A 27,620-nucleotide genomic window follows, 5' to 3' on the forward strand; every position below is an offset into this window, starting at 1 on the left:
GTGCAGGGAGATATGATAGAAGTATTTAAGTGGGTGAAAGGAATCAATAAAGGGGATATAGATAAAGTTCTTATAATATCCGAGCAGAATAGGACTCGTAGCAACGGATTTAAGTTGGATAAGTTTAGGTTTAGGAGGGAGATAGGAAGGAACTGGTTCACAAATAGGGTAGTGGACGAGTGGAACAAGCTTAGCAACTTTGTAGTAAGTGCTGGAATGCTGGAAAGTTTCAAAAGGAGGCTAGATAGATTCATGGATGATAGAGAGTGGTAGTAACTCTCGACAGGAGCTGCCATGCACAGGCCAACCGGCCTATTGCAGACTCCTTATTTTTCTTATGCTCTTATGTGTGTGCCGCAGGTGGTGCAGGAAGATTTATCTAGCGTATTGAGCCGCCATGGTCGCTGCCACCTCTTCCTCCTTGATCGGGAAGGGTAAGGTGCCACCGCCGCCGTCTGTAATAAAATAAAACAAAACAAAACAGTGTAAGTGGCATGTCACACATCTGGCCTCCTGACACACTTAACTGGCTGCTTGGTACACCCATTTCGCCACCTAATACACATCAACTGGCCTACTGGTACACACCATTTGGCCTACTGCTACACCTACCTGGCCACCTCGCCAACTATGGGTTTCCGAGCTGCTATTTGGTGTTATTCTGAAGAAATTAATTAAACCCCTTAAATTCCAAGTCCGAGAGAAAAATATATCCAACTGGGTTGTACAGGGGCATACAAAATATAATTTGGCATAACCTTTTTAATTAAACTTGAGTGCTAGCTGAAGATTATTGCTTTCCCAAGGATCAAAAGGTCAATTATTGTTGTCTTCTGTATTCATGGAAGGTCTGTAAGATTTACCAATCAGGGGTGTTATTGATATGGTTGCCACTGAAAGTGTTTATGTACTTCCATCACTGGTACTCATAGGCAGGTGCATGTAGAAATCGTACTAATGGTTTCATTGTCTAATATACAGGTTTTATAGAGGTGCGCACAGCAGTTGACAGCAGGGGGAGAGGGGAGGGATATTGCTCCCTTGTTCAATGGAACTAAGACATAAGCAAATATTAATAGAGTTGAAGGATTGTGCATACAGTATTTATATACAATCATTTCATGGTGATTGGTCACCACTGCATAATAAACAAGTGGGTGATGATAAATGTGTTAACCTCAGTAGCTAATGAAGACTCATTAAACTTTGACCTTTATATCATCTCTGTCTCAAATCCTCCTTTTTGGTCATTTTATCTTTCATTACTTTGCAAAATTTATTTAATATGGTTCCAATTCAATACCAAGAATTTTATTGGTTATAGAATGGAAGCTGCTTTCAGGGGAGGGAATATTGGATTAAGTACTGTACAGTACAGTACTGTAATTGGGTTAGCTAAGTATATTCTTTTTTTTACTAAATTAACCTCACATCAAGTATTATTATGGAGAGACCCCTTGTTCTGGGGCTGGGGTCAGTAAGATGACATCCCTAACTGTACTGTATTTGTAATATTTCAAGTTCTTGTATACCTATGGTGTTTGGCCTGAAAAAATTAATTAAATATGAATTTTGATGGGTAAGTCAAATTACACTGTTTCCTTATTGGTACAGCAGCTAATACTGTACAGTTAATACTACCTCTTCATGTGTTTGTAAATAGTTTTGTTGGGAGGTATAGGTGGGACATTGTAGTATGTAGGCCAAGTTTTGTGCTGTGGTGTTTTTGTCTTGATGGGGGCGGACTCATCATGAAATTGCAGAGGTGACTGAGGTGTTGTGCTGAAGCAATGAACTGTGTTCATATAATGTCAAGGTGATATTGTGTGGGGGAGAATTCTTGATTTAGAATGTTGGTGGCAAATATTTATGGCTTTAGTGCAACCTGTTTATTGCTCTGAAGGCTTTGCTTTTGTCTTGGGATTCCTGGAGGTCAGAGGATAATATAGCTGGTACCCTGGGAGTGCTAGCACAGATTTATGTGGGATATATGAATTATTTATACTGTACAGAATACTGTTGGTACAGTAGTGAGTCTTTTGGTTGTCCAAAAGCAGTGGGGTTTTTTTTTTTTAAATGCACCGAGTTTGCATTTGGCTCTAACATTATGTTATTTGTGTGTCGTGAAAAGAATTTGTAAGCAGTTTTTAATTTACCATTTTTTTATTGTATGCATGTACAGTATTGTTGAAGTATGTTGGTGGCCTGATGACAGTTTGTATGTCCTTGTAAACAAATCCTCACTTCTCTCTTCAAAATGTTTTAATTTACTCATACAAGTATTATACCCCAGTATTCATAATGATCTCTGTTGGCTTTACCCAATGTACAGTTCAGCTGTCCTGTACTGCATTTTGAGCTGACGTCCTGTCCAATAGGTCTATTATAATGCTCAGTGCAAAGTGATGAATGCCATGTGACATGAAACTTAAGCAAGTACAGTAAAGAGGAAGAAATAATTATCTTAAGTATGTTTATTTTCACTCACAATATTTTTAAACTGCAAAAATAATGTTATTCTTATAATCTATCCCCTGATATGCTTGTTACATGTCAAACTATCTTCTTAAAAGTCACTCTTGTAAAATACTGTATTAATCATTACATTAGAATTACACTATAAGTACAATACAGTATGATTCTAATAAATGAATATATTTTATAGATTACATTTTTTATTAATTCTTACTGAAAAAATTCACAATCTTTAACAAAATTACAATGAACTGTCACTAAATCAAAAGATGCCTTTCCCGTTTTTATAAAAAGAGTGCTGCTGCATGTACTGTAGTTTCACATATTATGACACAAAATGAAATAACTGACTTGTGGTAGTACTTCATACTGACTAGCATATGTACAGTAATCAAAAGACTTACTTAAGATAACAGTCAATCTTCATCTTAAATTTACTCGGTATAAATCATGTACTGTACATAATTAGTGCCATAATAATTGCAAGATACAAAAATTTTAACATAATCTTACAATAGGTATTCAACCCTATCTTACTGTACTTTTTCCTTTAATTATACAATAGTTTGTTATTGCAACTGGAAAATTCTTCGGTAATTTGTAGAAGTAAGACACAGAGGTACAGTACAATAGTTACACTTTTTTTTTCACTGCAATACAAACTGTACTTAGAAAAATTATCAGAAAATATCCTCCCAGTGCCATGTAAAGTTACATACAAAAGTTCCATTACACACCTGTTAGAAGCTCAGTACTGGACCAGAGAGCAAGCAGATTCCAGCAATTCAGTTTAAGCATATAACAGGACTTTTGTCCATAATGTCCCATTAATAAAGTTAAGTGTTAAAGGATATCAGGAAAGGTAGTACCTCATCACCTTTATACATTTCACTTGGCAAATGTTAGTCTTTGGCTTCATATTTTCTTATCATCAGTCAACAGCATCTTTGCATACTACAGTGCCTTTATGTTGTACAAAGACACTTTTGGAAACCTCAACCAAGATATTTTTTCACTCTTTCCAGCCTTTTCCTGCACAGAACAGGGTGACCAGTATCAAGAGCAAACACACAACCATTCATTCACTCTCATTTGTTATAACATACAAATTTGTTCTGCTATGGCATTCCTTTCTACTGGCCTGAAATATCAGTCTGGCACATTCCAGACATCTCTATACAGTACCAGGAAAAAGCTTTTAGAATATAAACTAAACTATACATTCATCAATAAAATCCATTAACTAATTATAATGCCCCATTGTTATTCACACAATTATAGTCTGTTTTTTTTAGCTGACGGTATGAGACTAAAGAAGCCCCCCACCCCCTTGCAGCTCATTGGCTCATACATAATGTTTGATTAATATTGCTATACCACAAATTAATCCATATACGTCCAGGATAACTGTTAAGGATACCCAGTTCTGACTCACTTTAACAGTGAATTTAATGTATGTAAAGATATAACTGCTTTAAAACATTAACTTTTGAGAAAGGAGTGGAAAAAATTTAAAGTAAAGAATATTTAGTGTCCAAGTCACAAACAAATTCATGCTTCCGGAGAACACATTCTCCTCTAATTTTTTCTCTTTTCACTAAACATTATGTACAATATGTCAAGACAAATGGCATAAAGCAACAGATAATAATGACCATTTTATAAAGAGTAAAATCAAGTGTAAACACCACATTCACGTAACATTACGAGGAGGTAGTGCGCTTATCGGAAGAGCCGCTCAGCTGAGCCGACAGATCTTTTATAGTACAGTACTCTATTTACCCCAAACATAACTGTCACTTTCATTTACATCACTCCTACGCTCTCCTCACCTTTTGACCCAAGTGGCCTTCTACATTAATATCTCTGTTAGCCAGAACTCTCCAATACCCGGAATTAAAATTTGCTCAGAAATTTTCTGCAAAAATTCTCTCAATTCTGAGTCTGTGAACAAGTTTCCGACGTTGAAAATCAGGCGCATTTTCAGAGAAACTTAGAAACTTTTCCCAGTACCCCCAAAATTCCAGGGATGTGGGATTTTTCCGGGTTTGAGTCGCCTTGTTATCCGGAAATCTCTCATCCCTGGAAGAGCTATGAATCAATTATTCTGGCTTACGGGGATATCACTGTATTTACAACCACGCTCTTCAACCAGTCAGCTGGAACAATACTGTACATTCCATCGTAATTATTTTTGTAACTACTGTATTCCAGAGGTACCAGCAGCCTTTCCATTTTTCATATGTTAATCAATTTCTTCACCCATCCTGTCTTTTACAACACCTTGGAACTGTAAATTTTAATTACTGCAAAAGAACTACAGTAACCTTAAAGTTAATGAAAAGTACTTCTGAATGGTATTAGACACAGTACTGTTAACTGTTTACTAAACATAAATACAGTACCTACAAGATTGTTCTTTTTTTCCTTTCAGACATTTACTTTATTTGTGTTGTTTGGGTTGGCACCATCACATTATTTAGCACACTTTACTCAAATATTAACAGTATAGTTTCTAGTAGTATGTGGTAATCCAAGGATAATATCTATAATAAATTGCATTGGATAAAAACTTAAATGCGGTTTGCTCATATAAGATACAAGAAATATTTTGAAGTGTTTTGAACATTTATATTGTGCCTTTGTTAAGATAAGTTTTGCAACCAAAACACGAGATAATATTCGGCCTACTGTATGTTTGGAAAGCAGGAAACGATTTATGTTTCATAAAACAAGACAAAAACAACAAAAGCTCCAGGTAATGCCTTCTACCACTGCAGTTCTTCAAACAACTGTTACACACATTATATTACTTTTTCTTTATGAACATAATAAATACTCTTTACATATATAACAACAAAGTTTTATGGGATCATCTAAACAAGTAACAAGCTAGCGTGTCTAAGAAAATACACATTAAAATATACCCAGATGTACAGTATATACAGTAATTTACAGTCTGCAAGCTTAAATATACAGTAGATGGAAGTAAAAATATTGAAAGGGCAGAGTGATTTAGTGAGGCTACATGTAAGAAGCTCTCTAAGGTTAGGGGATCTGGGGTCATAATTCCCTCAAGTAATTTCCATCTAGATTTCTGATATACCTTTATACAAGACTTCTTATATTTTTAGAAAATACAAATGCATTAAAGCTAATGCAAATATAAATGCCTTAAAAGTCATTATTTACAAAAAAAAATAATAAAAGGACCCAGATATTAAACCACATGCAAGTATTGTGCTGGAAAGTGTGCATTCATAAAAAGAATTAAATTTTGTGATTTGCAGTGAATTTCTATTACGTACTTGGTACAATTGCTAATGGAGAATAAAGTAACTCAATGAAACTGTATGTGTAGAATACATTCTAAGTGGGGGATGGACAAGGGAGGATCAAAGCCCAATAATGCATTTACCTTATTCTTGCCTTATACAGCCAGCATAATTTTAATAACACTAAACTATTCCTAATACTTTTTTTTACTCTTCTTATATTGCACGTCTTAAACCAAATTAAGAACACACATCAGTTTATTTTAAGTCTAAGCATGAACACCAAGCCATGATGTAAAATGAGACCTTTCATAAATTGTGGTCTCTTCAAAAGTCATACAAGGGTCATTGCTCAAATGCCATTCCATCCAAAATCTTACTTAGAAGAATTTTCCTATTCACAGTTTTGTCAAAAGTATTTTCATAAGAAAGTATTAATCTTTGTTTGGTACTATACTGACACATGATGTCCGTCTTCTTGATTCTTTACTAGCTCCTTGTCCCACAATTCCTTCTTTCTGCTCTTCATTCCTATTTTCTATCACACACCCACACATGCACAATCGCAAAAACACACACACACACACCAGCTGCACTTTCCAGGACAGCACTTTTGATCTACTCTCAGTTCTCTTTAACTCTTCTTACTTCATTTCCATTTACACGGGACAACTTTTGCTCAATCATTACTCCAAATATTCAAGCCACATTGTCTTTCCTGAATAATTAAACTGTAAAGTCCATCATTAACAGTTTATATCTAATACCATATGCAACAGTCAAGTTCATGCCCTATAGCAAGCCAATGAATAGGGTGCCCCCAATCAAACCCAGAAGAAAATGGGTACCAAGCTTTACAATTGGAGAAGAGAAAAGTGGTTAGAAACAGTACTGATCACACTGCCTCCTTATTTACCACAACTTAGTGCCTAACATGGTTCATGGAAGTTCACTTTAAACATTACTGTATGAAATATTTTTGGAACTAATGAAGAAACTCTTCAGTTACTGATAAAAGAGATAACTGTTTGAAAGGACACCAGTTGCTGAAGATTATTAAAGAGAACATCTGAAAATATTTTAACATTATCTTAAAACTAAAATTGTATAAAAAAATTACAATATCATAAGATACATCAAGTCACATGTAGTGTAGAATATGGTTTGCTACTGGATAAGCTTACATAATGTTTGATAAATTTGAAACTTTAACACTAGAAGGCTCTACACCAGAATCCCATGGCTAATTCCCTTTCATGCTGTTAATACAGTACTTTATTCTTTCTACAATTAATGGTGCAAATAGTTAGGCGTTAGCAGTCTGTGTGTTGCGGAGTCCAGTTATTCCCCTAAACCAATTCCGAAGCTCTACAGAGGTGACAGTGAGGTAGTTTGCATCTTCATCAACACTCTCACCAACACCACCACCAGTCCCTTCAGCAAGCAATGGACGAGAATCAAGTCCCTTACGTGGTTTGCCACCAGCCTTCTTCTTCTTGCGATTAATTACACCATCAGCTTCATCCATCATCTTCACAATCTATGAGGAAAGGAAAGTGTATTAGGAACCATTGATCCATTTTGTTTTTTGTTTTTTCAACACATCCCACTGCCTTTGTTACTGAGTAGCCTATATTCAAACATGGATGGGTATAGTGTAAACAGAGCATTATACATGGAGTTCTGACTTGTGCATCTCAATCAAAAAGTGGATTAGGTGCAGTCACTGAACATTTTTCCACAAAAAAATTATGAATTTTTCTTGTATAAAAAAAAAAATACTGTATTGTTTTGGACTCCCACATTGCCATATCAAAAACCGAACACTACAGTATTAGAAGTTCCATGTTTTTTTTTCTTTTTCGCTCTTGCCTGATATTTATATCTTGGTAGAAATACATTTTTCTTGTTAAAACATTTTACAAATAATAAGATTCTTCAAGCACTGTTTCTACTTTCTTCTTATACTGTATATAAAAACATTCAAGTAATTAAAGAATATCTACAGACAGGGATATCCCAAAATTTTAAGGAAATATTTTATTAACTTCACTACACCATGTACTGTACAGTATATACAGCACAATCTTAAAAATAAAATAATTTAAAAAATAACCAATAGATATGAGACAGAGTTATCATAATTAACAGTGTGTGGTCCACTCACCTGTGCCTGGTCTGAGGCGTCCATAGGAATCACTGAAATATCTCGTACAGCTCTGAATTTACCACAGTTGTTTATGTGTTCATTCTCTAGACGGAAGAAGTTCCATATGAAACGCCTGAAACAAAATGTTACTACTGTACATAACATACAGTCCACTTGATGAAAATAGTAATTATATAATGCAAAAACATATTCACTCTTTTTGAGCAATGTTTCATTATTTTTGCTTGTTACTAAACTATCAGTACAGTGTTTTATGATAAAAGTTTAATTTTTCCATATAAACATCATTCTTGACACAAAAAGGTTAAAGAAGGTCAATGACATTATGATCTTCACTTTATATATACAATACTTAAGATGCTGTTTGCCTTAACAAGTTCATCACATGTTCATACTACAGCAAGTCCTCGCTTAATGTTGTTTCGGTACTATGTCGCTAAACTTTAGAGACCAAATATTCATTTAACGTCTCGGTGATCCGATACTACGTCGTTTTGCGTCGTCACGGACTACTTTCTACGTCGCATCACCCGCTTTCGTCTGGCCACGCTATGCTCTCTTGGCTCGTCGCAGTCTCAATGACTCACCACCCTCCTCCTCTCCCGCCCCCCTCCGCTCCCGCCATACTCCTCCCCTCCCGCCTCCTCCACTCCACTACCCACCACACACTCGCTCTACCACCTCCGCCCATCGGTGATTCCCAATACAAACTTAGTAGTTGTATATGTATGCAAGATTTTCTATAGAAATGGCAATGATTTTCTGTATATGTAATGTATTTCATGGGGCAAAGGGAGGCTCAGGAACGTAACTCCCGTATTTTATCTATATCTTATTGGGAAAATTGATCCGCTTAACGTTGTTTCGTATAACGTACTGTACTGTTCTGTACTGTACTGTACTGCACTGCACTGCACCGCATTGTACTGTAGTGAACTGTACCACCAAATTCCTCAGTTGCTAATAATTTCTCTTTACATCTGTGTCTTTACACATAGATGCCACTCGTCTTGACTAGATGCAGTACTGTACTGTACTATGAATCTTTATAATTATTTTCTCATATTGGCTACATTTAAATGTTACTTTCAATACATATGTGCAATATTCCAGAGCATAATTACTCACAGTTGAATGCAAAGAAGGGAAGAATGTACAACTATCAAATATACAGTACAGAGGGTATATATATTTTTTTTACATAAACTTCTATGGTGTTAACTAACTTTTTATTTCTTCCACTGCTATATCTAACTTTTAAATTTTTTTATGACTTTTTTTTTATAATTTCCTGACAGTTCTCTAATATGACAGACCAATTTCACTCTCACTGATATTTCCCAGACTTCACTGGCCAGTGCCAACCCTGTTACATCATATTTGTACTCTCTCAGAATACTTGCAGTTCAAGACATTCAACATTTTACCAAATTCTTAAAATAGGTTTACCTGAAAACTTCTAGAGGAGCAAGTATGGAGACAATAATTTCACCATTGGTAATCCTGAGTTCTGTCAGTGTGAGGGAGAAGGACCAGCTGAATCTTAGTATGAAGTCTTCCACAATGCCAAAGTAGTAATAATACTGAAAAAAATTTAGGTAAGTACAGTTATTACTTATTCATGAAAGCTTAATGAATAAACCATATTTATTATACTGTATATATATATATATATATATATATATATATATATATATATATATATATATATATATATATATATATATATATATATATATATATATATATATATATATATATATATATATATATATATATATATATATATATATATATATATATATATATATATATATATATATATATATATATATATATATATATATATATATATATATATAAACCATAAGTTCTACTCTCAGTACTGTACATACTTAGAATATAACCTGAGTACTGTACTGTATTGTGGTAAAGGTCATGAATTTATCAAGCCTATTGTGAGCGAGGTGTTTGTCATGTGCATGCAAATACAGGTAGCTGCCGATATACAAAGTATCAGTTTACGAAAATTTTCAGTTACAAAAACAAAATTCTGACCCATGTTTTGATTTAAGAACAAAAACCCCAAAGCTGAAGAAAAAGTACCATAATTGTTTTCATAATTATTTCCCAAGTAAGAGAAACAAGGAATAATATCCCTGGAGATGGCACGTAATTGTGTAGCGGAGTCGCCAACTGGCCGACTCATCACTCAGTAACACTCGTAGCAGGTGAGGCCGGGCTATGTTTTGGTCAACTCGCAATTTCGGGTAGATATACAAAATTTTCTTCATTTTATTTTACTCTGTTACATACACACACACACAATCTTTTATACATAATGTGCAAAAAAAAATACAAATTATGATAAGGTCAAAAACATATAGGGAATAAACAGTTCTTACATGGTCGGCAGTTAGCCTACAGTGTGTGCAGGGTGGGGGGGGGGGATTTTTCTTTTATTTACTATTATTTGTTATTTATTTATCACATTTGCTGGTACAGTATACAGTTCATCCAGGCAGTCACCAAGCTGACTCAAGAGACATCTGTGGTTGCTGCCTGTATGCTGTGACATCACATAAGGAAGAGGGAGAGTATGGCTGGCCACAGTCACTGCCTCAATGCAGACCTTCACATCCCACACATAAACACCCATGCTCTTCATTGTAAAGCCTTATAGTAAGCTGTAACCCGTATACTATAAAACTGTACAGTACACTATCTTCTTTATTTCTAAGCCACAGTACAGTATTGTAAAGATGCACACTTGGAGCACAGAATCCCCAGTTTTTCCGACTTCCCTCCCAATTTTTCCCAGTGAGTCAAAGATTGCTAAACCAAAAATTGTAAATCAATAAACAACAAACGGTGTTAAAAGTTTTAAATCACTAAACCAAAATACCGCTAAGTAAATGATTGCTAAATGGCAGATACCTGTATAGGCACACATGGGATTACCCAAAAATTTGCTATTTACTTCATGGTGGCCATACTGTAAATTTGGACAGACCTGGTTCCAGTTTGAGTGGATCTAGGCCATTAGATTATGCTCAGCTATGAGGGCCACAAAGACAGTAATGATAATACCATAGGCAGGGTGCACACTTGAGATTTTCCTCCTTAAATAACTCAGAAATCATAGACAACTTACCGGTGATGAGTATACAAGCTCCTCACGCAGGAACTTGTATTCACCAGAGTTCTTTTCAAAAAGACCCCAATCCATGACCATGTCCCACCAGAACACAAAGCATGAGCTGAAAAGCATCGATCCCACCCACATGTAGAAGAATGGGTTGTTGATGCTATCATCATACTGGTCTGAAAATGTACATGATGATGTCTCAAGGACATGACAAAAGATTGTTCACATTTAATTTTATATCATCTGCACATATTTCTATCCAATACTGTAATAACCTTTGAAAGACAAACTAATATTGGACCATACATAGTCATATCCATTAAGGGTACAGCAAACTTAATCATTAAGAAGTAAGGAAGTAGAGAAAAAATGAGAGGATGCTAACTCATCTAAAATGCAGGATTCCTGCAATGCAAATGTTTAATACAAAGTACAGTAAGTACAGTACTGCAATTTCTTTTAATAATTTTCATTCCTTAATACTAAATAGAGCAATGATTTAGTTGCCGTTCCCTGTGAACATATAATTTACTGAATAAGAGGAATGAACACCTCATGATAAGAGAAGCATGATTTTTACAGATGAAAAATTGGTCCAATTAAGTGAGAAAAAAAATTAAATAATAATATATGGTATTTACTCTCAAAAAGTTAATGACAGTACAAACCAAACTCCTGTTCAATCTATAATGTGGGAGTAATTTCTGGTTGGTGGGTAGATAAGTTACTAAGTCAATGCAAAATAATACTGCATAAAACTGTGGCAAAATTTTGCTAATTATTTTCCTACCAAAGCCTCTAAAATGCAAGAGAATGTGTGTGACAAGTTGTTGTTGCTTTTTTCAAGAGCAAGTTTCTGAGCGAAACTCACCTTCCTATTGAATTGACATACCCAACAATACAGTACAGTAAGTCCGTACTTAACGTTGTTTCGTATAACGTCGCGTTTTTAGGAACGTAACCCAGACGTTAAGTGAGGACTTAGTGTACACAAAAGTTGAGAGGTACAGGGTGGATCAGAATAGTTTCTGCTAAGGCCAAGAGTGCAAGTATGTAGCTAGTGAAGACCAAAATACTTGACACACCTTCATTAGTTATTTAATCTGATGGGATGAGAAGTACAAATGGTGGTTTATGGAGGGGGTGGAAGAGAAACAAATACTATACAGAAAAAAAAATCTGATTAATTTTCAAAATATTGTACAGTACTCCATTGGTGAAAGACTTAAAGACTTACCTTTGTACACATGTCTTAGGCAGGAGAAAGTTACCACAAAAAATGTAGTGGCATACTTGAATGCATTGACCAAGTGAGGAAACATTTCCCGCGTGTCTCGATAACGACGGAGACACTGGGCGAAGCGCCACCAAGCAGGAAGACAGGCAACGATATTCCTGACCACTTGTGTCTTGTCAATACACACATCATCATTCACTGTGGAAAAATTTGAATAAATTTTAGGGTTATGAGTACAATGTATGGAGCTTTTAATACAAATCCTAATAGTAACATAAAAAACAGTTTGCTTCATGTTTCTACATGAGGGCCATCATTTCTAATCAGAGTTATCTGCATCATGGTACAATATCAACATACTGTCCCAATATGGCAGGCCACAGAGAATAACCCAAATTAATGTCTACAGACAAACCCACAAACAGCAGGACATCATATGCATTGTCATTATATTCACAGTATATATATATATATATATATATATATATATATATATATATATATATATATATATATATATATATATATATATATATATATATATAAAACAAATACAGTATAGCAGAAAGCTATGGCAAAATTTTTAAGGATACAGTCAACCCTCGCTTTACGCGGTCCCACTTTACGCGTTTCCACGTTTACGCGGTACCCTGCCGAAACCAGAATGCTCACTTTCCGCGGTGTGTGTACCCTTTTACGCGGAGAGCAGCGCGAGCAGGGTGCGCACAAGGTCGCCCAGTCATCAAAACATTACCGAGTTCTTCACCCGCCACCCACCACAGCCGGCCCAAGTCAGTGATAGTGATAATTATAGTGAGGATATGGACTTATATGGACTTTGAGGGGTTTGACAAAGAGGCCCTGCAAGCCTCTGTGGTGGATAGTGATACAATTGATACAAATGATACAGGTGAGGGCCAATAATCTGCCCTCTGCCTCGGAACCAACCCCCCATCCCCGTGTGCCCGGCCATCTTTTCTACTAATGTAAGTGTTAAAAAACCTAATATTATTGATATTTCTCTTAATTATTAATTGTGTGTGCATACCATCATAAAATTAAGAAGTTATTTTTACTACAACGTAGGTATTGTGTCTGAAAAAGTGGAGTTTGGGGGTCGGCCCGGTCTCTATTTCAATTAATCCCATATGTTATGTTGTTCACTTTACGTGTTTCTCAATTTACGTGGGCCGCCGTGGGTTGAATTAACCGCGTAAAGTGAGGGTTCACTGTACTGTATTTATGGCCACTGTACTTACCATCGTTGCTTGAGTACCAGTTGATTCCTTGTGTATAGAAGCAAAGAGAATATTCAAAGTCTTTCAGTACCTGGACCAGGGTATTTAATTGATCACCAAGCCAGAAATCAGCAAACTGCACAAAGCAGAATGGTGCGCACACTACTCGTCCCTGGAAAAGAAAGATACACGTAAATAACTTTTCAAAACAAAGAGGATGAGGTGAAGGACTTTCTCAACCTAGAAAGTTTTTGGGACTGAGCAACAAAAAGATCAGAATTTCTACAGGAGCAAATAATTATTACCAAATTCCTTCTCATGACAGATGATTCCACTAACACAAAATAAATGAAGAACTGCATACCAGTCTTTGCAATTCATTCATCACATAACTGATCTGTTTTTCATTTTCTTTGACTATTTCTTCCCATAGTTTTGTATGTCTGCATGTCAGTGTTGAAGACAAGATTCAGAACTTTACACAAAAGTACTCAGATTTCTCCAGATACTGTATATGACATTCTTTATTTTACAATGGCTTCTTTAATACAGTAGTGCCATTATTTTTTTTTTGTCTGACTGCAAAGTATAGAATAATATCCACCTAAATTATAAATAAAAAAAAAAGAGAGAGAAAAATCAAGGTTTCACTACTAAGATGCATATTAATTAAACAATTGTTTCTAGTTATTAAAATAAAATGTTTCCACTACAATCTTGCATAACATTTTTCCATGATTTATTCACTTACCTGTAATATGTATTCACAATACTCAAAGAAAAAACACACGCAATCAACAACAGTATTCATAAACTTAAGAGCTTACCAGTTTTTTGAGCAGCCAGAACCGAGCCTCATGATGAAATGTCCGTGTGGGGTTGAGAAGAAACAAGATCATGAAGCAGAGGAGAGCAAGTGGAACTGTGTATGAAGGGATGGAGAGGGCATCTGCATATAGAAACCCTAATACACTGAGGGCCCAAATAACACCTGCAATAGACAAAAAGGTAAATTGTTTAACACATAATACCTTTCTACATGCCAAATAGACCGAGTCACTTCCTGTGTATTAAAATCAAGACCAATATCTCCATTAGTGACAAGTCTGGGAGTGGAATATACCCCCACCATCACTGAGGACAAAGCTGTAAGCAATAAACACCAACCTAGGTGTTGTCCCTGTCACATTTGGAGGGTTATACCTAAGATTGTGAAAAATTTGCTGAATGTACTAAGAACTCTAAAATATTATTGGGACACACTATTGTTAATTTTCTTATCATTTAGAGTGAATGCATCTATTTTTCTGTGTGTTCATATGGGAAAATTTAAGTCTACCACTTATATTTGAAACTATCTCCATATTTACACACCAGCAGTCCATTTTATTGGGTTTGAAGATTACGCCATTACTTAACCTAAATTTCACTTTACACATGTAGGCTTCCCCTACTTCTTTCTTCTTACTCAAGAAATATAAAAAATCAACAATTCTTCCACTATTCTATTAAGCGTACAAATTCACCTTTCTCAACCCAACTTTCAAAAAATGTTTCTCATACATTTTTTCTTCTTCACTTATTCTCAAGATATCCACCTGATCTGCTAAGAGATGTATATTTCTCTTCTAAACTTTAGGGTCAACTATATTAAAATTGGTGGTGACACTTAAACACCTGTGAGCTACAGTAATACAATTCCATCACAACTTCCCTAATAATCTCTGCTACAAGGCTACTTTTCAACATTGTTAGATGTACATCCACCAAAAAAAGTCTTGTCAGTGGTCCGACCAACCTGTGAACCATGAGACTCATGAACCTGTGAATCCTAGACATCATACATTATTGGGTCCATTGATGGCACACTATGTAATGTCTCGGAATCACAGGTTCATGAGTCTCAGGGTTCACGGATGTACAGTACAGTATATCAGCTTCCCTTTCAGCACTTATTTACACTAAGACTGTTTCCTGTCATAACACTGACTGGAAACCTCTTGACGACCTAAGAGGAAATAGGAAAACAAGGAAAAGCAGCAAACAACAATAATGCAATTAGTACAGTAAAGTATAATGAAAATGACTTATAATGTGAATACTGTATACAAGAAACTAACAAAAGGAAAAAAAATTATCTTCTTGTATTATTCTACCTGCCATAAGATTTCCTCAATTGACCTAGAATCTCAATACAAATTACCATTATCATATTTATACAGTACTGTGGCAAAATTACTCGATCCAATTTATATGTATATACCACTCTTCTTAGTTCCTTCTATTCTTTTACACAAATAAAAAATATAAAGAAAAGAAAAACCAAAGTCACTCTGTTACAATTATTACATTCACTACAGCTACAATATGCAACAACTCAATGCAAGTGTAAACAAAATACAAATATCTTACCAAAAATTGCTGCAATCTCTATAAGATGCTGTTCTGTTAAGTGATTCCTTGGGTCTATTTCAAAAATAAGAACATGATTAACTCCAGATGATCTCCAACCATAGATGTTGATGCCAATTAGGAAGAGGAAGAGGATGAACAACAGTGGAGCTCTAAAGAGCCTTAGAACAATTTGTAAATTGTGATTACCCCATTGGAAGATACCTGAAAAATAAATTGATAATTAATGTATGGAAACACAAATTCATTGGCAGAGGAAACCTCAAAGACGGTTTCTCTCATACACAGTGCTTACAGATTATTATTTTTAATCTGTAATATTCTTACAAACAAGTAGTTATGTTATGACACAACTTTTTCTTTAACACAGGCTATTGTAACCATAACAGATGACTTACTAACATGATGAGAATGAACTACAGTGTAGCTATTTTCAATGAAAAAATAAAAGAAAAGAAAAAACAGAAGGGAACTAGGCAGACTCCAAGGTATGTACTCCTACTACCAAATTATCCTGCAATGTGACCCAGCCTCAAAGCTTCAACCAAGAGCAGCCACCTTACAGAACAGAATTCAGCAGAAGGGAGATGAATATTACCCATCATCCCAAGACCTGCTTATGCAAGGTGTTCACATTTTTTTTCACCTGCTACAGTAACTATGATGAATACAGTACTTCATACATCAGAAAGGCAGCATGTTAGGGAGATGATGTGAAGACAATGAACAAAAAAGAAAAACTGGGAATCCACAAGGTCCCTCAAAAATATAAATAATAATAATAATAATCTCAAACCAAAAGACATGCTTAATCTAAAGGGGCTAATAGAACATCCTGTGAGGTGAAGCAATGAGCAAAAATATTGATAGCAATAGGTCAATATTTTTTAAGGTGAAACAGATACATTTCCTTAATAACAGTAAAACAGGCAGGTAGGTGAGAAACTTCTTCATACTTTAGATGGAGAACTCAGGAACATAGATAATGTGAGGAGTGACAAAGGTAAAACACACAGTATGAGAGGGGAACTGGTTGATATTATGGGGCATGTACTGCCATGGTCAATTCAGATCCCACTGCCAGCCACAATGTGAAGCCAAGACACCTGAGGTACAAACTACGAAGCCCCACAAGGAAGAACACCGTGTATATGAGGAAAATATATCATGAACTTTTGAAATGTGTTGTGTTTTATCTTATAAATATTATCAAATACCTGTACTGTAAATACAGAATTACTTCTTGGAGAGCCACAGAGCCTAAGACAACCTCTAAAAATTAATCTTGCTATACAAAGGTACCGGTAAGCACAAAAGTGTAATGGATAAAAATTTTATGTAAAGAATGAGACACTATTCATGAATTACATAAGTTGATAGTAACTTTGTTTTGATCAATACTTTTAAAGACCCACATAAATAACTTTAACCACTAAAATAATTTATACTTTTAAATTAACAAAATTCTTGCCATAGCTCACCTGAAAGAATAACCGATACTACTAGGACAATAAATGCTCCCGAAAATAGCCCAACTTTAAATGTGGTCCAGGGGCTTTGTGCTTCACCTAGAGGAGGTACACGTAATCTCTTCATGGCCCTCTGACGATCACCTTGCTCCAATTCTGACGTAAATGTACCTTCAACCTGCAGAGAAGTTGTATTAACAATGAAAACTGTCTTGTTAATTTCTTAAAAATTTAATCCAAACTATAAATTATTTTCCAAACATTGGGGTTGTTCCACAAAACGACATGCATTCCTTTATAATCAAGCATGTCACATATTAATTCCAAAAGTTCCATGTAGCTTTGGCCTCACTTTAAACTTAATGCCAATCCACATCCTAAGAGACAAATTTCTCTTGGGGCAGACTGATTTGGTCACCAAAGTTAGTCAATCTACAGTTTAGTGATCAGTTCTTTTAAATAACCTGTTTATTCACATTCACTCTGGAGTATTATTAAATATCTGCCACCTTCAATGTTCTTCATTTATTCTCAAACATAATTACTTACCTTTTCTTTGCTTTCATATTACACATCCTTCACTTATTGTTGTTCACATAACCAACAGGACTGTTACTGTCTAATAACAGTATCCAATTATCTCATAACCACAACTTAATTTTTTCACAAACTATATCTAACGAGCATCACAAACATCGACACTCTGGAAACCTTACCTCTTGAATGAGCTTGTCAATGTCCTTGTTAGTGTTGAACGTAGAGGAATCAACATTATCCTCACGCCACTTAGCTCCATCTGATGTGGTCATGAGCTAAAAGAAGATTTACACTTGGTGAACATATCTAAGACACTATTTTAGGTATAAACTATAGTTGCATTTCCATAAAACAGTGCTAAATGCAGTACAGCAACTCAAAATTTTGATAAATACTGACATACGTACTCTGGATAGATATATATGTACAAAGTACGTGCTCTCATCACCACCATTTCAACTACCTGTGCTTCACCAGTCAATCATTATTGCAGATGCAAGTTTCACAAACACTCATGAAGAGTTTAACCTTTCCTCCATTCACAATTAATATACTGTAGGTTACAACTTTTATTTATATACATATAAAGTATGAGTATGCTGCACCTTTCCTTAAATCAATTTTAAAGAGGTTACACCTTGACAGAACTAGTAGCTGTATATTTTATATTCATTATTCTTACTCTCAATATTCTCTTTATTTCTAATCACGTGGGATGGTGTAAGCATTGCCTCTTTCAATATCATAATATCACCTTTAGAGAACTTAATCTCTCATTCCTAATTACTGTACTTCCATGATATTAAAAAATAATTCACCTTTATATATTACCAAGCCAGAACACTAAAGAGTGGGAAAGGGATAAAGATAATGGCTCTACAGTAGTGTATTGTATAGATAAATAGGTCAGTAATTACAATAAAAAAAGGACTGTACAGTACAATACTAACCTTATCATGTTTTTTCAAAATCTTCCTAAACCCAGTAAAGTTAAGGTTCTGGTAGTTCTGGAGGAGGATGAGGCTGAGGTAAAACTCTGAGAAGGCAAGCTTGAGGTCCTGCATCTTTCTTGCTGGAACATTCAATTTTGGCAGGAATGTGAAGCCCTTGCGGTTACGAAGACCATCGCCATGTTGATCTTTTGAGGCTTGCAAGTCTGATTTAAGTGTGGTATATTTCCTTGTGGCCTCTGCCATTTTCTCTGTGGGAAATATATTAATCTGAAAATACTGTCAAGTGATCCACATTTTTATGTTTAATTGGAGGTTAAGAGTTTGTTCCTGGTACAGTCTCACCCAAAAGTTTGTTAACTCTCCCAGCCAGCTATTGCTGCACTGCCTGCTTCAGATGTTTGAAACTGTCTCAGTACCAACCAGTACATGAAACCGATATGAGTGAATCTAAAAGGTTTGAAGTAACAGACTCAAGTTCATACATCTGAAGCAGGCAGTGCAGCAATAGCTGGCTGGAAGAGTTAACGAACTTTTGGGTGAGATACAGGACTCCAAAATATTTGCAATGCGTGTAAAACACTGTAATCAAAGTACTAAAAAGCTTGAGGCAAACTTAGTGGTGCATAATATAAAATGGATTCTTGACAAATTTGATTACTGGGAATAAGCTTTAATAAATCAATTCTTTTGTTCCTAATTTATTGCAAAATGAAATTTAAAAAAAAGAGGGATGACTATGGTGGCACAATATGACGTACATGTGGTGATAGACGCTACCACCTGTATATACAGTAGCTGGATGAATGAAAAGTGATGAGTGTACTGTACTTTAAATTAAAAAATAATAATTATCAGTAGTATTATGGAAAGTGGAGTAAAAGTTATGAGGAGACAGGAAGAAAAATAATAAAAAGAATGTAGAAAAGTGTCCTGGAAATGCACAACCATACAGAGCAGCTGTATATACATAAACCTCAAGACAAATTTAAGCAGTAAACCCAAATACTGTACAATGAACAATGTTATCTGCTGTATGTTCCCAGCAGAATAAGTGCATTAGGTACTGACAAAATCAAACAAGCAGTAGTAACTGAATATTAATGAACATTAATTTAAAACCATCAATTTGACAGTCTGACATGTAAGGTGAACACCACGCTCCATGAGCATAAGTGAATATAATCTTACATAATTATAACATAAGAGACTATTTAAAAGAACAAAAAGCTATATACCTGAAAAGAAGGTATTGATTTTTGCGAGTTCTTTGTCACACACTCGAAAGAACTGCTCATCAAAACGGGCATAATATCGGGTGATGACCTCCGCCTCCGTAACCTCAGACGACGGGGCCTGCTCTACTGCAGCATACAACATGGCCTGTGATATAAATGACAATAGATATAGACAGAATACACTGCAGATGGCACCTGTTTCACACCTCTGACCCATAAACATATAAGGAAGATGTGTACAGTACAGTTTATCATACATTTTACAAACAACACCAAACTAACCAAAATCTAAACAAAAGGTAATTAATTTGCTGGTTTTTGCTGTAGTTACAAAAAATATACTGTATGCCATACCTCCCCTTCATATATTTTGTCAGCATTACTGTACAATCATTTATTCCTTATCTCAAGATCTAGGCTAGCATATACCTTTCCATCACCTTGACTTTAACAAAATTCCTAATTCATTACAGTATTTCAGACTTTTCTCCAAGGGAAATGTAAAACACATATATATGAACATTAGTCACAGTAATTTAATATATGTTCGAGGTCTATGTTACCTAAGTCATGAAAAATTTATTCTCATGGAATTTAGCACTTACATATCTACATACTGTATACAGTACATCAGTCCTTGCCATATAAAGCCTATCAGCAGCAGTTTTCTCAAATTAAAGTTAATGTCCCTTTACATTAGGTCTTTTAAATTATAAATGAGAAGTAGCAGAAACAGCCTACTGTCGAAAATTAACCTTCCTTGCTTTCTTTACAGCAAACTCTTCTATCAGTTCATAATAGCTCAAACTTGCTACCAGTTTCTTTTCGATGGAGAGCATTGCCAGTTCACTCAACCTCTTGAGACACAGTTGTCCTTCGATAGCTTTTTATCAATTTGAGTTTAGAAAAACTTCATTCCCTGAAGGACTCGAAGTGCATTTTTTGTTTCTTTTGGGAATGAGTTCTCAGAGTACAGTACCTGAAGCTCTGGAAACATCTCGGCTACGTCAATATCGTGAGAATTTACAACACTCAATGACTTGTCCAAAGCAGAGTTGTGCTCAGCTAGGCACTGCATAGTAGGGGGCAGTGAAATTTTGCTCAAAGCTGCACTCTTCAGGCATTGTTCCTTATACATATCTAAGACTCCATGCCAAATTTGAAGCTGATATGTCGAGGTTTAGTCTGCCGCATTTTCTACTGAAATTTTTAAATTTACCTACAGTACTAGCCAAACAGCCGCTGTGGCGGTGCAATGTTCTGTTCAGTGTTTATCAACTTTTTTTTCATATCCCTTATTTCATTTAAGTTGTCTTGTTGCAGATGAGTATGAAGATTGCAGGGGTTGACATGAAAGTGACGAAGATGTGGGACAGAGTGACGGCAAGAGAGAAGCATGATGCGGACAGAGTTAGGAGACAGCTTGAGCAAAAACATAGATATCTGGTAGCTGGAGATATTCCTTATGTTGAGGATAATTCAGATGATTCAAGAGATATTCCTCTCGTCAATACTGATGCTGATTTTGTACCTGATCCAAGGGCTCTGACAGACACCAGTTCACAGAACCGGACAAGACTCCCTACACTGGCTGCCGCTTATGACCGATACTTGATTAGTGATTATGCTGGAGCTGCCATTGCTACTGCCACCTTAACTGACTATGACATTATCACAAAGGATGACAAGAGTCAGGTTATTGGACCACATAAGCTGCGGGATGCGAGACAAAAATACCGATTTAAGAGGCAAGAAATTGAGATGGCTAGTTTAGATAATTTGACGTCACTCTATTTTGATGGTAAGAAGACCGCCACTCGTGTGATGATAAAGAATGAGAAGACCGAGAAATGGAGTTCAAGGATGATGGTGAAAGATCATTATGTCATCATGGTTGAGCCTGGCAATGAATATCTCACACATGTGACTCCCAAGACTGGACACGGAAAGCAGATTGCCAAAACTATTCACGAGTTTCTGGTGGTATGTGTGCAGATGAGGACATGACTGTTAGAGAAAAAGCTGTCTCAATGATAAGAAAAATTAGAGAGGAGAATCAGCAAAAAGAAGAATGCACTGGCAGATCTGAAGAGGAGGAGGAAGATTCTGATGCTGCTGTTGACGAGAATTTGTTAAACTATACTGATGAGGAGGGTAAAGATGGAGATGGGAATGAGGATGTGCCTCCTGTAGTCAACATGAGAAAGGTGGTGACTCCGAAACTAAAGTGGCAAGCAAAAAACTATCATTCCATGATTAACTGGAGGAATGAACTCAAGACTGAGCCTCCTTACATTGCTTCTCTGTCAAATCTACAGGTTAATGACATTCTTGAGACACCATTAGTGGTGCCCAAGTGGCCAAACAGCACTCAGGCGGTCGAGAGAGGCATAAAAGTGATGACTGAAGCTTGCACTGAAGTGACGGGATACGAATCGAGAGATGGATATATTAGGCAAAGATTATTGTCTAGGAAAATGATGCCAAGGTTCCGCACAAAAAAGAATTTCAATATGAACTTGTAATGATTTTCTATACGGTGTACCTGTAAAATAACATGTGAATTAAATCGATGTCACCCATGTAAAATTTATCATTATCCTGGAAAACATTAAATGACACCTAATTTTTGGTATACACTAAAAGTTGACAAAAAGTCGTTCGCGATGCGGCAGGGTAAGTATGCATGAAATGGCATGAAATTTTGCACAGGTGTTTGTTACAGCCATACAAACGATGCCTGAAAAGTGCAGCCTGCAACTCAAATAAAAGTGGTTTTTCCCTGCCCCCTACTGCACAGCTGCTATAATACATGTTAGAACCAATCGCCAATGTTCCTTTTCTCTATTCAATTCTTGTATCATGTGTGTATCTAAGGTGTTCATTGAAAACAATCTTCTTTTCACTTCAATCCATTGTCTTTCCTTAAAATGCTTACAATCAGTACACCCTTCTTTTACTAGTTCAGGGGTTCTCAACCAGGGGGGAATTCCCCCCAGGGGGGAATTCAGGTTTTCAGGGGGGGGGGGAATGTATATGTACTAATATGGAAAAAATAAGGATTTTCAGTATTATATGCATATTATTTGGAATGCACTTTTTGAGGCAGACAATCTTGGAAAGGAGGGGGGAAATGACATTCTGACATATGGTGAAAGGGGTGCATGGGGCAAACAAGGTTGAGAACCACTGTTAACTAGTTCATGTGTTGCATGAGGCCCAGAGCAGTCGCCCTGGCTCACCCTCCACTCGGGACGGCTCTGTTTATAACCATTACAGGTGATGTACTGTACACTTTGTTACAACACTTACCTTCATCTCCTCATAACTGATGTATTGTTTCCTCCACTCGGGAGTGATGTGTGCTGCCAGATGCTCTGCGAACTTCATTTTGTTGTGTTGCTATAATGTACTGGTAACCAAAATGACTAGATAATCACAGTCTGTAAAAAAAAAAAAAAAAGGAAAGATAATATAAGAAGTAACAAAGAAAACCTTGTGGCATATTTAGTAACATTTACAAATTATTGTTCATACAGGTAGAGTAAAAAGAAGAGAAGTTCTACTACTGTACATTCACTCTAGGAAGTCACAAACTATTTGCTAAAGTGTACTACTAACCGTCTCCTCCACCATTACCGTCTATAGAACAGTTTCAAAGATTTCACTTGCTGGCAAAAATGTCTGCACAACGACAGACCGGGGTCTGCCCATTCCGTCACCAACCCGTTTTGTCACCACTGTTTTCAACCCGTTTCGTCACCACTGCTTTACCCGTTTCGACACCGCATTCATTCCCATCAATATATACATGAAAATAACTGTTGCTTGGGATAAAAAATAAAAAAAAACACTTAAGACAATTTAATAAAGACAAAAATATAAAATAAAAATATCGTTAATATGTCTGCAATCATCTCACTTAAACAGTATGTGAAAGACTAAAATAAAAAAAAAATAAAACATTATTAATACTCATGCAAGCTTGGCAGAAGACACTGACATTTTTTAAGGAAATTAGAAGTGGTGATATTTTTTTCTTCATATTCATCCCACAGCTTCCAGAGATGGACTTGTTTGTCATGATTTGCTTTTCATGTGCATGATTTTAGCTTGTGCTCAGCAACTAGTTGTAATTGCAAATCAACCATGGAGGCTTCTCTGGGAAGAAGAGGGACAAGGAGTTACAGAGCGAGATTGTTCTTTGCTGCTCGGTGGTTTATGCGCTGGTGCCAAATCACCTTCATTTGTTCTGTATTTTGTTTATTTACCAATGTGTTAATCGTTTTCTTTATTAAATAATTAATATTCATGTATAATAATAACACAATACTTCTTGAGTCATCTGTATACAAGTGTAATTGCTATTCGTATAAAATAATAACTTACAATTTATCACTAATACTGTACCAGCGACTGTTAGGGGTGACGCAACAGATTTGTTATTGGTGATGAAATGGGGTGTATCCAACAGACCATATTTACTCTAAACAATATTGGGTCAATTTTCACTAATGCACCGGTCTTTGCTTGGATATTAAAAATATGTTTTTCCAATGTTATTCGATGAGTTTCGAATGAATTTGATATTCATTTCAGCCGGAAATCAATAGTTTTGAGATCCCCCCTTCACCCTACCCATCAATCTTAACGAAAATGAATTTTTTTCGAGTAAATCACATAAATAAAAAAACCAACAAAACAAAAACCTAACACTATTTTTCTTATGAAACTGCAATTGATGTAAAAAATGATCTCTATCACAATGTCGGCACAGCTCTTTCCACCTGTTCAGCCATATCTGGTTATTCTGATACTGAAAAATTAAATCTTCGCTCCCAACGCACCAACGCATAGTTCATTGGCTGAGACAAAAAAATCTTGTCCAATTATAGGTCTCCTATTGCTATAGCCAATAAGAAACTCCCACACCACCCCCCTGCACATGTGCTGTAGACGCTTAAGCAGCCAACACGGGGGTAAGGAACACTGCGTGATGGGTGGTCAGGCCTTCTCTGTGAGACATAAACAACAAATGGCGACACTTGTGACTGACCAAATCTAATAATATTGAAAAAAATATATCGGTTATCCATAACTTCCGGAGGGAATATCACAAAAGAAAAGGGGTCTTAGAATTGTCTAAACATTACGGAAAACATATTAAAAACAACAAGAGAAAGACCGGTGCATAATTGAAATTTTACACATTATTAATAAACACAGAAGTAGGAAAGTCAAATTCCTCCACCCTTTAGTGGCTATTCAAAGGGTAAGAAACAATTTTTTTCAATAAATTTTTTCTAAAGTAGCTCCTTGTAACAGGACAATATTGTAAATTATTACACACCGTCATGTACGACACACTTCACACAATACACTGTGGCTGATTAACACACGACATAGTTATGATGCTTACCTGTCAAGAATAACACTCCTAGCACCTTTAAAGTTCACTTAGCCATTGACAAGTTTCATACATCACAAATTGATTTTTGACGCAAGTTTATTAGTTTTTCTAAACGTGAGTTGCTCGCAGGTTACATCAACAAAAAATACGTAAAGCAATATTATGCAATTTTATGTTGAAATATTAAGAGACTTTTATCCGTGTATATACATAATACAGCGTATATGACACTCAGGGTATGTGTGCCAGCCTGTCAGTGGTGAGCCTCAGGAACAACAACAATGGTCGTGGTAAGGTCGCCGTGACACTCTTAATGTTACGTAAAGTCCACGAACTGGCAACTGTGCTGTTATTTTTTTATATAATTTTCATCATTTGTCACTTTAGTAGCCGGTCGGGCGGTCGGTCTTTTTTCTGTTACGCACAAATGTTCTCTGTTAAGACCTAAGTACAGAGGGAACCCGGAAGAAAACCTGCGATTAGAATGTCACTTGAGATTCTAAATAACACGCTTCTCGCATCCAACCTTGGGATCGCAATGTCTAATTTCATTGGAAACTGTATAATCTACGGTCTAAACCCAATTATTAATATTAATATTATTATTATTATTATAAATTGGTTGCCAAGTCTCGCTTGAAAAATGTTGTTGGGTCCAATTCGTGATATTTTATTAACATTGTCATTTGGCCAGGGGTTATTAATCAACATCTTCTCTCTTCGGTAGGAGTCGTTCCTTTAAGCCAGTGGTTCTCAACCTTGTTTGCCCCATGCACCCCTTTCACCATATGTCAGAATGTCATTCCCCCCCTCCTTTCCAAGATTGTCTGCCTCAAAAAGTGCATTCCAAATAATATGCATATAATACTGAAAATCCTTTATTTTTTCCATATTAGTACATATACATTCCCCCCCCTGAAAACCTGAATTCCCCCCTGGTTGAGAACCCCTGCTAAGCGGTAGTTTTAATTGCCCGAACCTCTTCCCTCCGTACCAGGACCGTCGAGGGTAGGGTTGGTGAGCCTGATACATTAAGGGTCGTCTCATCGTATGGTTGGTATGCTGGAGGTGTTGGCGCCAAACTCAAGACTACGATCGACCATGAACAAGAACTACGCCTCTTCCTCTCAAACAACAAGCCCTATAATTCCAGAGAAGGCGAGTTTTTAGTACCGTTAAGTGGCGAGGACAAATTATTATTGTTCAAAATAAAGACATGTGTTAAGGTAGTGCCATTAAAGAAGAAAACTTGGGTGCCGTAACATCCAAGTTCAATACCGAGGAATATGGACCTCAGTGATCTGAACTACCATACACAGATGGAAGATCTACATGGGAGCATCTTAAAGTAAGTTCAACAATTTGTTGTTAATTAGGTTACGTCGTGTAGTACTAATAGGTTAGGTCACAGTGTTTAATCATCGCCCTTATTACTAAACATGTTGGTGACCACGATAAGTTTACTTCACTTATGACTTTAACAAATAAATGAAACCTATCTGTTTTTTTATGCGTCTTTGAATGGAAAAAACAATAAAATCTTTAGATGCTATAGGAGAAAAAAATGAGTTATAAAGGAAAGTACAGTACTTTTAGTGACGTGTTTACTGTGCGTGCTTCATGCTCCGAGGTTGTTGATAGAATGTGTTCATGTGCTTCGACACGTAATATCCCTGAGCTGTTCAGTTTATACACTAGATAACAACATTTAAAAATTGGGAAGATACACTCTCACTCAGGACGAGCTAAACACCCCTCACTTATCTTCAATGACTATCCAGGTTTTATGTTTGTCCCTATGTTGAGGCTGAACCACGTCCCTGCTGACCACTTGTGCTATCTGGTCAACACACATCTCCAGTTTATCATCTCGCATCACCATAGACTGTTAATGAAAATGGAACCAGTGCTACCTGAGGACTCGGTAGAGGCAGTGGAGATACAGTATACCGTACGCTAAACCCTTTTTTCGGTACACAAGGAAGCAGTGTTATCGGTACTTCGCTTCACTCCTGGGTACCATGTCATCGGATTCACCTTACTCAAGAGATGGAAAGTGAG

At 36.1% G+C, this 27,620-nt stretch overlaps 1 protein-coding gene across 5 annotated transcripts in view; it reads right to left on the reverse strand.

Moving 5' to 3' along the window:
• Positions 1-251: 251 nt before the first annotated feature.
• LOC121866511 (xenotropic and polytropic retrovirus receptor 1-like) overlaps positions 252-27,620 on the reverse strand; it is a 40,863-nt gene continuing 13,494 nt past the window's right edge. Inside the window, exons 1-15 of one of the 5 annotated variants that reach the window (XM_042366267.1) lie at positions 25,569-25,758; positions 24,153-24,310; positions 23,462-23,592; positions 20,150-20,294; positions 18,912-19,162; positions 18,141-18,236; positions 17,437-17,602; positions 15,956-16,159; positions 14,371-14,534; positions 13,565-13,715; positions 12,306-12,503; positions 11,075-11,244; positions 9,370-9,503; positions 7,918-8,032; positions 2,248-7,290 (exon numbers count right to left, since the gene is read on the reverse strand). In XM_042366267.1, the coding sequence (XP_042222201.1) occupies positions 7,057-7,290; positions 7,918-8,032; positions 9,370-9,503; positions 11,075-11,244; positions 12,306-12,503; positions 13,565-13,715; positions 14,371-14,534; positions 15,956-16,159; positions 17,437-17,602; positions 18,141-18,236; positions 18,912-19,162; positions 20,150-20,294; positions 23,462-23,539 (2,106 nt within the window). In that variant the 5' untranslated portion in view covers positions 23,540-23,592; positions 24,153-24,310; positions 25,569-25,758 and the 3' untranslated portion in view covers positions 2,248-7,056. The other 4 variants (XM_042366269.1, XM_042366268.1, XM_042366266.1 and 1 more) reach the window with 4 other exon arrangements.

Source organism: Homarus americanus, unplaced genomic scaffold, assembly GCF_018991925.1.
Source record: "Homarus americanus isolate GMGI-L3 unplaced genomic scaffold, GMGI_Hamer_2.0 scaffold16430, whole genome shotgun sequence".
Taxonomy (NCBI): domain Eukaryota; kingdom Metazoa; phylum Arthropoda; class Malacostraca; order Decapoda; family Nephropidae; genus Homarus; species Homarus americanus.